At 52.7% G+C, this 13,075-nt stretch overlaps 1 protein-coding gene across 1 annotated transcript in view; it reads left to right on the top strand.

Moving 5' to 3' along the window:
* IPO4 (importin 4) overlaps positions 1-10,524 on the top strand; it is a 31,076-nt gene extending 20,552 nt beyond the window's left edge. Inside the window, exons 20-30 of the mRNA XM_056863357.1 lie at positions 1,096-1,173; positions 1,964-2,021; positions 2,762-2,867; positions 3,034-3,227; positions 4,276-4,326; positions 4,897-5,022; positions 5,396-5,604; positions 7,567-7,699; positions 8,228-8,332; positions 8,755-8,824; positions 10,394-10,524. Coding sequence (XP_056719335.1) covers positions 1,096-1,173; positions 1,964-2,021; positions 2,762-2,867; positions 3,034-3,227; positions 4,276-4,326; positions 4,897-5,022; positions 5,396-5,604; positions 7,567-7,699; positions 8,228-8,332; positions 8,755-8,824; positions 10,394-10,524 — 1,261 coding nt within the window. The remainder of the gene's footprint in view (positions 1-1,095; positions 1,174-1,963; positions 2,022-2,761; positions 2,868-3,033; positions 3,228-4,275; positions 4,327-4,896; positions 5,023-5,395; positions 5,605-7,566; positions 7,700-8,227; positions 8,333-8,754; positions 8,825-10,393) is intronic.
* Positions 10,525-13,075: the final 2,551 nt, after the last annotated feature.

Below are 13,075 nucleotides of genomic sequence, written 5' to 3' on the forward strand. Positions count from 1 at the left end.
CAAAGAACTTCTCACATGATGCCGGGGCATCCCCATTTCGAACTCCAACGTGACCCACGGATCACTCCTGTTTTAACGAAACTACCTGCCACCGTAACAGGCGATAAAATAGTCCCCTTTTTGCTGGTGGATGGAGATCCAAGTATAACACTGGCGGTGGCCCAAGTATCTTTCCATCATATTTTCCTTAAAGAAATAAGAAAAAAACCCTTCCCTTTAACTGCTCAAGACCTGTGGGTCATGGGAGCTTGGGAGGAAAGGAAAGATTGGCAAAGTCTGTTATAGGTTAAGTAGGGGTTTGAGAGATTTGACTTATCTCTTCATATAGTTCTATTATATTTAGATCTGATTGGGGTATATTTGCTCGTCTGACTTCAAAATGCTGATTCTATGACCTTAGGCAGATCATGAGAGGGGAGGGCACCTTGGCCATCTTCTGGGCATGAAGTTTGGGTCACTGGGGGTGTGGGGGGTAGTTGTGAATTTCCTGCATTGTGCAGGGGGTTGGACTAGATGACCCTGGTGGTCCCTTCCAACTCTATGCTTCTGTGATTCTAAAATTCCTGCTATTCAGGGCTTGTGCTACAGTGTTCCGTCCACCCACGTCTTCTGAGGCCGGGAGAGAACTCAGCTGCAGTGCCAATAGTTGGGGGTCATAAAATTACTAATATCAAACCTTAATAAGAGCCCTAGGTGGCAAAGATCCCTTTCTGAGCAGTCCCCTGCCTCGACGTAGCTTACCCGTATCAGTAAGGTTGAGGAGACTGCTATGTGGCCGATTGCACTAGCACGCAAGGAAGACAGAGAAGTAAAAGGGCCCCCTGACTTGTCAAACTCTGTACCGTGTAAGGCAAGACAGGCAAAGAACTAGTTTGGATTGGATGTGGAGGAAACGGCCGTCGTGGCCTAGAGAGGGCAAGATCGGGGATCCAGTAGCGCTTAAAGACCAGCAGGATTTCCAGCTTTCAGGGGATACGTTCAGAAAGAACTGGACCTAAACAGGTTCTCTCAGTACAAGGTTTGGCCTTATAGTGCTGCTAGCGAGGAGGAAGGCCCCAGTCCTTTCACTCCCTCTCTCTGCCACGTCCTTCACAGGGTGAGCGTGGGAAATGCCTTTATGGTTGAAAAAGAAGATGCCTGCATGGCCTTGGGAGAGATCGCCATGAACTCCAGGTATGTGCCCGCCCACACGCCCGCCGTGTTTGTGGTCCACCCTTCCATCAAGGATCCAGGGGCCACAGACACCCTTCGTCTGTCCCCCCTTTTTTATTCCTGAGACAACCCCGGGAGGTAGGCGGGGCGGAGAGGGAGTCACCCGGTGAGATTCACGGCTGTGCGGAGACTCAGTCACACATGCAACTCCATCCGCTGCATGTTTGGGTGAGGTGGGTCGGAGCGCACTAAGGGAGGCTGGAGGAGGAACAGATTCATCAGGCCTTCCTCGGGAAGTAGGTCCGGAGAGGAGACAAGCAGGCAGCAATCAATGACCTTTTTCCACCCAAGGATGCATGAGGCACATCATCCTGCCCCCCCTTATTATTATTATTGTTATTTTCCTTTACTGCACTTTGTTGGGGGAAGCAAAGGGTGGGGGGTACTGTGAGCTCAGTTGCTAGTGGATAGAGATGAAGTGGTGTAGTGGTTAAGAGTGGTGGTTTGGAGCGGTAGACTCTGATCTGGAGAACCGGGTTTGATTCCCCACTCCTCCACGTGAGCGGCGGAGGCTAATATGGTGAACTGGATTGGTTTCCCCACTCCTCCACATGAAGCCAGCTGGGTGACCTTGGGCTAGTCACAGCTCTCTTAGATATCTCCCAGTCCCACCTACCTCACACGGTGTCTGTTGTGGGGAGGAGAAGGTGATTGTTAGCTGGTTTGATTCTGCCTTAAGTGGGAGAGTAAGTCGGCATATAAAAACCAACTCCTCTTCTTACCCTAATGCCATTTTTTCCTTCCCTTTCAGCGTGGCCTTCTTGCCTTTTCTGGAGAGCTGCTTCCCAGAAGTCTTCAAACTGTTGGAGGTAAAGGGTGGCCAGAGGTGGATGTACAGATTCTGCGGTTGGACGGGTGAACGAGGGGTGGCGACTTGGAAGGGAGCAGAGAAAGAGACCCTGGAGGGTGGGAAGTTGAGGTAGAAGCCCCCTCCTTGGGTACAGGAAATGGGTCTTTATCTAAGGCCAAGTGAGGGCATTCTTAGGTGCCGCTAACTTGGGACAGCTGCAGTGAAAGTCAAGGAGCGGAGAGAAGGAAAAGGAAATTAGCTGGGGTTGGATTGGAAGAGGGATGGCGTGTTAGGACAAGGGTGGAAATAGACCACAGAGTGGGAAATGGCAGTTAGAGAAGAGGTTGAGGGGGAACATGATTGCTCTCTTTAAGTATTTGAAGGGCTGCCGCTTAGAGGAGGGCAGGGAGCTGTTCCTGTTGGCAGCAGAGAAGAGGACTCAAGAATGGGCTTAAATTGTGGGAGGAAAGGTACCGGCTGGATATTAGGAAAAATATTTTACATTAAGAGTTGCTCGACAGTGGAATCGGCTGCCTAGGTAGGTGGTGAGCTCCCCCTCACTGGCGGACTTCAAGCAGAGGCCAGACAAACACTTGTCAGGGATGCTCTAGGCTGATCCTGCATTGAGCAGGGGGTTGTACTAGATGTCCTGTCTGGCCCCTTCCGGCTCTATGATTCTAGTTGCAGGATTTGGAATAGGGAGCTGGGGCCTGGGGTGGGGGTGTTTGGGGATGCTAATCTCCGCCGTTCCATCCCCAGTGCTTCCACGGCGGGGTGAGGAAATCTGCCTTTATCGCTCTGGGGCTGTTCTGTATCTCACTGCATAAGGTTTGCGAGCGGGATCCGTCCGAGCCCAACGGCGCTGGTGAGTGGGCGCCAGGGAGGGGTGGAAGGGGAGGGAGAGGAGGCCTGACCCTCTCCAGTCTAACGGAGGGGGGCGGGCAAGATTGGCCCAGGCTTCCCCCATCCCGTAGGAAGGCCCGGGGGGGGGGGGCGCACCTCTGAACGGGGCCTTCCCCTCTCATCCGCAGCCCTGCAGAAGATGCTCTCCGTGGTGCTGCCCGCCTACATCAAGGGGATCCGAGAGGACCGGGAGCGCCAGGTGGTGATGGACATCCTGGAGACCCTGGTCAAGCTGGTGAAGGTGTGCCAGCAGGAGGCCTTCCGGGCGCCCGAGCACCTGGACGAGCTGTGCCGGGTGATCCGGGAAGTGCTGGAGAAAAAAGTGAGTGCCGCTCGGGACATTCCTTGCTTCCGTACGCCTTGGGAAGTAGGGGGGAGCAGCCCCTTCCCCACCCCAGCGGTTTCATCGCAAGAAGATATGAGGAAAGAAGGCGGTTTAAGGGGAGATGTGATAGAGGTCTATAAAATTCTGAATGGTATGGAGAGGGTGGACAAAGAGAAGCTTTTCTCCCTCTCTCATAATACTAGAATGTGGGGTCATCTGCAGAAGCTGGAAAGGGAGAGATTCAAAACAGATAAAAGGAAGTATCTTTTCACACAACGCATAGTTAAATGGTGGAACTCCCTGCCCCAGGATGTGGTGATGGCTGCTAACTTGGAAGGCTGTAAGAGGTTTTAAGAGGGGAGTGGACATGTTCATGAAGGAGAGGGCTGTTCATGGCTACTAGTCAAAATGGATACTAGTCATGATGCAGACCTATTTTCTCCAGTATCAGAGGAGCAGGCCTATTATCTTAGGTGCTGTGGAATGCAGGCAAGATGCTGCTGCTGCAGTCATCTTGTTTGTGGGCTTCTGAGAAGCCCTTGGTTGGCCACTGTGTGAACAGACTGCTGGACTTGATGGACCTTGGTCTGATCCACATGGCTTTTTCTTATGTTCTACGGCTTTAAGAGGGGAGTGGACATGTTCATGAAGGAGGGGGCTGTTCATGGCTACTAGTCAAAATGGACACTAGTCATGATGCACCTCTATTCTCTCCAGGATCAGAGGAGCAGGCCTATTATATGAGGTGCTGTGGAACACAGGCAGGACAATGCTGCTGCAGTCGCCTTGTTTGTGGGCTTCCTAGAGGCACCCAGTTGGCCACTGTGTGGACAGACTGCTGGACTTGATGGGCCTTGGTCTGATCCAGCAGGGCCATTCTTACGTTCTCATGAGGAACATAAATATGGCTTTTTTTTTTAATGGGAGCCTCCCAAGCTGGGAGCTGTGCTGTTGGGATATGCACCACTTGTTTTACCGCCACGTTTTATCTTTTAAGGCGTGGTGTTGTTAATTTTGACTCTTTTTTTTAAAAATCCCTTTTCAGACGTACTGTCAAGAGGAGGATGTGGACGAGGACGAGGAGGGGGAGGATGAGGTGAGCATGGGGCTGTGTGCTCTCCAGTGCCATACGGTGTTTGCCTTTGGGAACTGCAGCTCTTAGGAACAGGGAAGGCAACTGGGCTGGAGATATTCTTGAATCTGGTTTTGTATATCTTCTTCATGTGGGAAGCATTTTAAAATGAAATGCAGGTGGCTTTCTTTCTTTCTCTCTCTCTCTCTCTCTTTCTTTCTCTTTCTCTCTTTCTCTTTCTCTCTCTCTCTCTCTTTCTCTCTTTCTCTCTTTCTTTCTTTCTTGAAATTTAACACCTGCAGTGGACGTTATAATAAGCATACTAAGTTTATTTTTGAATTTGAAATAGTAACATGTTTATAATAGAAGGCCCTCAAGAAAGGAGCGGGGTCTGTTTTACAAAGACTTGGGTCTCTTGCTACCTTGTAAGATGGAAAGCAAGACCCTGGAATGAGATTTTTCATTTTTGAAGTGAGGCGGGTCCTCCCTCGCAGGGGAGGCGTTTGAGTGGTAAGTGGGGGCATTGGGAAGCTTGCCTAGTCCTCACTGCTTTCTTCTCTGTGCTTGTTCCACTGCTGCCCCCTCCCAACACAGGCTGAATACGACGCGATGCTGATCGAGTATGCCGGGGAAGCGATTCCTGTCTTTGCCAAAGCGGTCAGCGGAGAGACCTTCGCTCCCTATTTTGCTGGCTTCCTTCACTTACTCATCAAGAAGACGGTGAGTCTGGGGAACCATGCGCTCTCCTCTTCCCTGCCCCTTCGTGTCCATAACTGGTGTGCCTCCTGAGCTTTCTACCCTCCACCACCACCACCAGGAGGGGGGACGCATGAACACATGAAGCTGCCTTCTTCTGAATCAGACCCTCGGTCCATCAAAGTCAGTATTGTCTACTCAGACCGGCAGCGGCTCTCCAGGGTCTCAGGCAGAGATCTTTCACCTCACCTACTTGCCTAGTCCCTAACTGGAGATGTCAGGGATGGAACCTGGGACCTTCTGCATGCCAAGCAGAGGCTCTACCACTGAGCCACGGCCCCTCCCCTGTCTGACCGGCAGATCTCTCCCTCTCCTTCCCCCCCCCCGCCCTCCCCAGAAACCCAGCTGTTCTGCGTCAGACAAGTCCTTTGCAGTGGGCATGATAGCCGAGACCATCCAGGGCTTGGGCCGGTCCTGCATCCCCTTTGTGCCACGCTTGCTGCCGCTGTTGATGGAGGCCGCACGGGACCAAGACACGGAGGTGCGCAGCAATGCCATCTTTGGGCTGGGCGTGCTGGTGGAACACGGCGGAGAAGTCATGTACGAGTATCCTTCTCACAGAGGGCACGGGGAGGGGAGTGAAGAGCTAGCCAACGGGTTGAAATTAAATCAAAAGAGTTTCCGTCTAGGCATTAGGAAGAACTTTCTGACAGCGGTTCCTCAGTGGAACAGGCTTCCTTGGGAGGTGGTAAGCTCTTCTTCCCTGGAGGTTTTCAAGCAGAGGCTAGATGGCCATCTGTCAGCAATGCTGATTCTATGATCTTAGGCAGATCATGAGAGATAGGGTATCTCGGCCATCTTCTGGGCATGGAGTAGGGGGTCACTGGGGTGTAGGGGGGGAGGTAGTTGTGAAATTCGTGCATTGTGCAGGGGGTTGGACTAGATGACCCTGGTGGTCCCTTCCAACTCTGATTCTAGCACGGGGTGGGGCTAACTTTGCCCCAAGCCCCAGGACAGTTCGTGTGTTTTCATCGTCATGATGGAGAAATGGCACGGGCAGCGGCTGGTACCATGACAGATGCCGTCTCTTTCTGTGTTGGGAAGAACACGTGGGGACAGTTGGAGTTGCGATTTTATTTACTCATTTACTTTATGTCCTGCCTTTCTCCCATCCTCTGCTCCTCCATTTTATTTTCGCAACAACCCTGTGAGGTAGGTTAGGCCTGGAGTGTGTGACTGGCCCAAGGTCACCCGACAAACTTCCATGGCAAAATGGGGATTCAAACTTGGTTCTCCCAGATACTACCCTGACACTCTTAACCACTACACCCCTGTCAGTTGCTTAGGGTTGCTTACCTGGGCCTTTGGGGGGGTGAGGGGTTTTGTTTGGGCTGTCCCACTCATTTAATAGAATCACAGAGTTGGAAGGTGCTCATCAGAGTCATCTAGTCCAACCCCCTGCACAATGCAGGAAACTCACAACTACCTCCCCCCCACCACACACACCTAGTGACCCCCTACTCCATGCCCATGTGAGGGCTTCCAACCTTTGGCCTTACCCAAAGCGATCCCTTTCGTTAAGAGCGTTGGACTAGAATCTGGGAGGCCGAGGTTCGAATCCCTGCTCTGCCTGTTGTCGCTGGGAGACCTTGGGCCAGTCACACTCTCTCAGTCCAGCCTACCTGATGGGGTTGTTGTGTGAATACAGTGGAGGAGGGGAGAACGAGGTAAGCGGCTTTGGGTCCTCGCTGAGAAGAAGGCTGGGTATAAATGAAGCAAATAAAATAAAAAATAAATAACATGGTCATGGTAACGGGCAGAGGGGGGCCTTCAGGCCAGATCTCTCTGTCCTGCAACCGCAAGAAACGAGGTGCTGGTTTTGAGCTTCAGAGCTCGGAGGTCAGGGTACCCGGTGAATGGTCTCCACCCGCACAGTCCAGCCCTGACAAGAGATCTGCAGAAGGGATCTCCTTTAGGGAGCCCACCTTAACGAGAGTTTGGTTGGCAGGGACCTAGGGTTGCCAACCTCCAGGTGCTGGCTGGAGAGCTCCTGCTATTACAACTGCTCTCCAGCCGATAGAGAGCAGTTCACCTGGAGAAAATGGCCCCTTTGGCCATTGGACTCTATGGCATTGAAGTCCCTCCCCTCCCCTCCCCAAACCCCGCCTTCCTCAGGCTCGGCCCCCAAAACCTCCCACTGGTGGTGAAGAGGGACCTGGCAACCCTACAGGGACCTCTCGGGGAATAATCCTGTCTTCCACCCTGGGATCTGACTGTGTGTGGTGATGTTTATAACTAGCCTATCCCATAAACACCAAGGTAATCCCCCTCCCCGCTTCCTCCTCTGTGCTCACAAGAAGAAGCCGTTCTGATTTCCACAAGGGCCTGGAGTCCACGGCCACTCTGTCACACCTCTTTCCCCGTTTTTCATCTGGTGGAATTCACTAGCGAGGAGGCAAGAGCTGCACCAGCGTCCAGAAAGGCCGGCCCCCCCACCCTTCACCCCGCTCCCTGCCAGCTGCGGCGCTCTTGGTTTTTTCCCCTTAACCTCCCCTCTGCCTGGTGCAGACAGTACCCGAAGCTGCTCGGCCTCCTCTCCAGCCTCATCAATCAGGAGCGCAAAGACCGGCTGATAGACAACGTCTGTGCGGCCGTCGCACGGATGATGATGACCAACCCTGGAGGGGTTCCCATTGGGCAGGTGAGAATGGAGGAGTGATCACATGATCAAATGACCCCTGGGCCATCAAAGTCAGTATTGTCTACTCTGACCGGCAGCGGCTCTCCAGGGTCTCAGGCAGAGGTCTTTCACATCACCTACTTGCCCGGTCCCTTTGACTGGAGGTGCCGGGGACTGAGCCTGGGACTGTCTGCGTGCCAAGCAGGTGCTCTACCACTGAGCCACGGCCCCTCTGCCCATCTGGGATAAGGTGGCAGATGCCAGGGCGGCGAGGGGGAGGTGCCTGATTCAGTAGCACCTCACTTGCCCAGGGCAAGAAACAATTGTTTGGGGGGCAAATACCTGCTAAATCCTCTGTTTCGATCATGTGGGTGAGTGGTCTGGGGGGGGGTTGGGGGTCATGTTTTGCTCACGTGGCTGCAATTCTGTCTTAAATGAGCAGGAAAAAATCCACCTTGGTTTCAAAATGGAGGCTCAGAGCTGTCAAGCTGGTCATCCAGGGTTAAGTGGTGGTCTGTGTATCTCCCCCCCCCCCCATGACTCCTACAGGTTTTCCCTGTCTTGCTACGCAATCTCCCCTTGACGGAGGATTTGGAAGAATACAAGACCGTTTTTAGTTGTATCTCCTTTATATACGAACGCGAGCCTCAGCAGGTACGTGTGGCTGCCGCCCCCTGGGGGGGCCCTCTGCATCCAAGGGCCGGCCTGCTTCCCTGAGCCCTGGCAGAGCACCTCAAGTCTGATCATAGAATCATAGAGTTGGAAGGGACCCACCAGGGTCATCTAGTCCAACCCCCTGCACAATGCCACAGCCCCTGCAGCGTATCTGCAGCATGTACAGAGCTATACCACCTTCTGGAGCGCCAGGCGTTTCCATACGTAGCTGATGCAGGACAGTCCAGAGCCGGAAGGAACGGGGGAAATGGCAAAGTCATCCCTTCCCCAGAAATTGCTCCAAATTGCAGGATGGAGAATCACAGGGTGGCAAAGAGGGTTGGGTTTTTTTCCATATGTTTCAGACATAGGGGGTCCCTCAGCACTCTCGGGGAAAACTGTGTCTTCCCTCCTTTTTCTAGGTGCTGCAGCTGATGGGGGACATCGTGCGGGTCAGCGGCAGCGTCCTGGGAAATAACGATGTTCCAGCAGGTAACGGCAACAGCTGGTCAGGTTGCTTCCTCTCCCCCCCACCCTTGGAAAGAAGGCAGTTAAGTGGAGACATGATGGAGGTCTATAAAATTATGCATGGTATAGAGAGAGTGGACAGGGAGAAGCTTTTCTTCCTCTCTCATAATACCAGAACGCGGGGTCATCTGCTAAAGCTGGAGGGTGACAGATTCAAAACTGATAAAAGGAAGTATTTCTTCACACAACACATAGTTAAATTGGAGAACTCCCTGCCCCAGGATGTGGTGATGGCTGCCAACTGGGAAGGCTTGAAGAGGGGAGTGGACATGTTCATGGAGGATCATGGCTACTAGTCAAAATGGATAGTAGTCATGATGCATACCTCCAGGATCAGAGGAGCATGCCTGTTCTAGTAGGTGCTGTGAATCACAGGCAGGATAATGCTGCTGCAGTCATCTTGTTTGTAGGCTTCCTAGAGGCCCCTGGTTGGCCACTATGTGAACTGACTGCTGGACTCGATGGGCCTGGGTCTGATCCAAAATGGCCTTTCTTATGTTCTCCATTTTTTTAAATCACCCAACTAATCAATATCATACATTTCTGTTACTCCCCACCCCCATCTGTTGCAAGAGGTTAGGCTGAGAAAAGACTTAAAATATACTCGGGGGGTGGGGGGTTCCCCAGCTTTTTCAAGCCTACAGGCAGCTTTGGAATTCTGATGCAGGGTGGTGGGCTCAGCCACAACATGCGAGATGCAGAGCCAACCGCAAAATGTCAGGGAATGAGGTTAAAACAAAAGTGTTAATAATATTACACAACGCCATAGCAATAAACCACAACAATGACGGTATGCCGGCTAATGCCCCGTTTCCATATCTCTTCTTCAGACTGTCACTGTGGGTTTCTAAAACAAATATAACAAGTGCAGCCTTTGCATGATATATAACTAACGTACAACCAGGTTGCATAGAACTTACTATAGATAGCTATTGTCCAAACTGAAGAAATTACCCTTTGTGACATACAAGAGATTGAGCTTATGCATAACTCTAATAGTAACTCTACAGCATTTCAGGCAGAAATTTGTTTAACCGGCTGCCCTTTAAACTGAACATGTTTTCAAAAAACACTTTCATGCCTACAGACTTGGTTACGGAGTGAAGATCCTTGTGCGGTGGTGGCCAGTGTTGCGGAAGCAACTTTTAAAAAAACTGCTAAGCCGATCAGATCTCCAGTGTCCCTGCTGGGCAAAAGCCCCACCTGGCCCTGCCCGCTTTCTAAAAACACCGGGTGGTCCCAAGGGAAGGTGTCTGTACCACGGTGCCCATGGCTATCATGTTGAGGACCCCTCCTTGCTTACTTGTGTGGCTCTCTGGGACCCTTTGGACGGCCAGGGAGGGGGGCCACAAATGGGCAAATGCTGCTTTCCTCAGGTCCTGGGAGAAACAATCCTGGTTTTGTTTCCTCCCTCAAATCTTTGCACCCGGCCTGAACTAGGAGCATCTGCCTCCTACATGGGCCCTGATGTCTTAGCTGCATGGGCTCACCATCGTGGCCCCCGCTGGCCCTAACTGTTGTTCTTCCCTCCAGCTGCCCGCAACGCCCTGGCAACGATCCTCCGCACCCTGTTCAGCCGCTGCCCAGCCGAGTTCCAGTCAGCCGCACTCTCTCTGCCTCCGGAAGCCCGCACCCTGCTCGAAGCAGCAGTCAGCTCCTCTTGAGGGGGTGGCAGAGGAGGCGGCGATGGGACCCCCCGCTTCCTCAAGCTCCATATGGTTGAAGAGGGTTTCTCCCGGACACCGGCAACTCAAGTTGCGTACCTTGTGCCATATGGACTTCCACTTTGGGGACTGACCGGCCCTCACCGAGAATACCACGGCCTCCCTCCCATCTCGCGTTTTTGGTTTCCTGTTGCCAGTTGGAGTCTTCAGACCCGCTCCACGGGGAGGTATTCATTTGCGCACCTTGGCGGTTGCGGTCTCCTCTGTGTTCGCTGTGCTGTTTCCGGTGCCGTTTTTTTGGGTTGGGTAAGCTGGTTGCGGGGAGAGTTTTCACACACCCGGAGGTGCCTCGTAGCTGAAACGTCACTGGTTAGCCTTGCCATATTCTCTGCCTGTGGAAGGAGTTGTTTGGGCAGCAACCTCGATGGGTTTTGCCTGTGAAACTTCCTTGGTTTGACTAGCGCGGCCAGGAGGGGCCCTCTCTCGCAAGTTCCCGTGAGTTTCAGGCCTGTGTTTACCAGCACATACCATCCCAAACCATTTGCCTCGACGGCCGGGGGAGATTTGCATTGCCAAACCAAACTGGCGGCTGTCCGAGCTGAGCGGAGTTGCCCACAGATACGGCTTTAGCGAGCGAGCCCTGCTTGGCAGTCGCTCCCCTATTTATTGACGAGGATGTGGTCTCCCAGCCGTGGTCGGACGAGGGCCACGGTTGTGTTGGTTGCGCCAAAGCCGGCATCATGGATCCATTTACGGGGGCTCAGTTTTGCCATGCCCCGAACTCCCCCCCCCCCCGGTGACTTAACGGTGTTTCTGACGGAACGAGGGAAGAAGTTGAAATTAGTTCTTGCCCCTGGGGACGGTGTGAGGTTGTTTTCAGGCCACCTGGCCCACAGGTTCCTTTGTTTGCTAACAGCCAGTGTGCGTGTTGGGTGGGTTTTGCGTGTGTGAGACTTATCAGACTAGCGTCTTCCTTCTGAGGCAGACCAAAACGGAGCAGGGGTGGAGTGACTTGGAGCGTGACCCGCTTCCCCTCTGGCTGCCAGGCCAAAGGGTTCAGTCGACTGACAAATTACAAGTCTCGGTTCTTCTCTTTGCCACCCCATGGTGTGTGTGTGTGTACAGTTCAGTGCTTTTGCTGATGCAAACACCACCCGCACACCGCCCAGTCACTAAAACGGCCAGGCGGTTTCCGTCAGGGGCCGTCCCGCCCAGCCCCCTTTGACCCGCTGCTAAAAACGAAATGGCTGCTCCCACTGCCACAATGAATTTGCCTCCCTCCCCGCGGTCGGTGGGCTCCGTTTTGAGCCCACCCGTCGGACTTCTCCTCTCGTCTTCCTTGCCCTGTTGGGAACCATTCCCAGAGCTGCTGCCCTGCCCCCTCTGCACTCCCTCAAAGGGTTGTTGTTGGGGTTGTTGTTTTGCCAAAGGTGTTAGTAGTTCTTCACCAGTCACTGAGGTTTATTCTTTGGCGAGTGTTGGGCTGTTCTTAGAGTTCAGCTGGAGGCCTGGGTTGGAACGGTGAACGGCTGCGACCTCTAGTTTGTATTTAACATTTTACCTTCTGGTTCGGTATTTTTTTGAGAGAAAGACAAAAAATATATTGTGTACCTTGCAAAATAAAAAATAACTTAGCCTGAATCTGTTGCGCTTATAACTGGATCAATGGGAAAGCCACCAAGGGGAGCCCCTTGTGGTTTTGAATTGGTAATTAGCCTGGAGGGGAGGGCATCGTATGGAGTCCCTTGTGTGGGCAGGAGGGTAGACCTTTCTAGGTTTCTGGGTAGGTGAACACATGAAGCTGCCTTCTACTGAATCAGACCCTTGGTCCATTGAAGTCAGTATTGTCTACTCAGACTGGCAGCGGCTCTCCAGGGTCTCAGGCCTTTCACATCACCTACTTGCCTAGTCCCTTTAACTGGAGATGCCGGGGATTGAACCTGGGACCTTCTGCATGCCAAGCAGATGCTTACCACTGAGCCACAGCTCCTCCCCTTGTGCTCTCTACAGACTTTGGAGAAAGAGTCCAGGGACACAGTCATAATGGCACACCCGCCTTGTGGCAACTAGGACATGTTCCCTTGGGGAACACAGCCACAGCTCCTCCCCTTGTGGACTCATGAGCAGAGCATGATGGGTGAAGTCATCCTCTGCTTGCTGTTGGGCAGGGCCTGAGCACATGGGAAGAATGTGTGCTTTGCAGGCAGAAGGTCCCGGGTTAAATTCCAGTATTTACAAAGATCTTGGGGTAGGTAGGCTGGGAAACTTCTGTTTGAGCCTGGAGAAACTAGTGGTCTGATTCAGGCAATTTCATAAGTTCTTCCCCCGCCTCCTGTGGCCGTCATGGTTCTTAGACAGCCAGTGTGGTTTACTGGTTAAGAGCAGTGGACTATGATTTGGAGAACCAGGTTTGATTCCCCACTCCTCCACGTGAGTGGCGGAGGCTAATCTGGTGCACTGGATTTGTTTCCCCACTCTTATACATGAAGCCAGCTGGGTGACCTTGGGCTAGTCACAGCTCTCTCAGCCCCACCTACCTCACAGAGTGTCT

Source organism: Euleptes europaea, chromosome 18 (genome assembly GCF_029931775.1).
Source record: "Euleptes europaea isolate rEulEur1 chromosome 18, rEulEur1.hap1, whole genome shotgun sequence".
Taxonomy (NCBI): Eukaryota; Metazoa; Chordata; class Lepidosauria; order Squamata; family Sphaerodactylidae; genus Euleptes; species Euleptes europaea.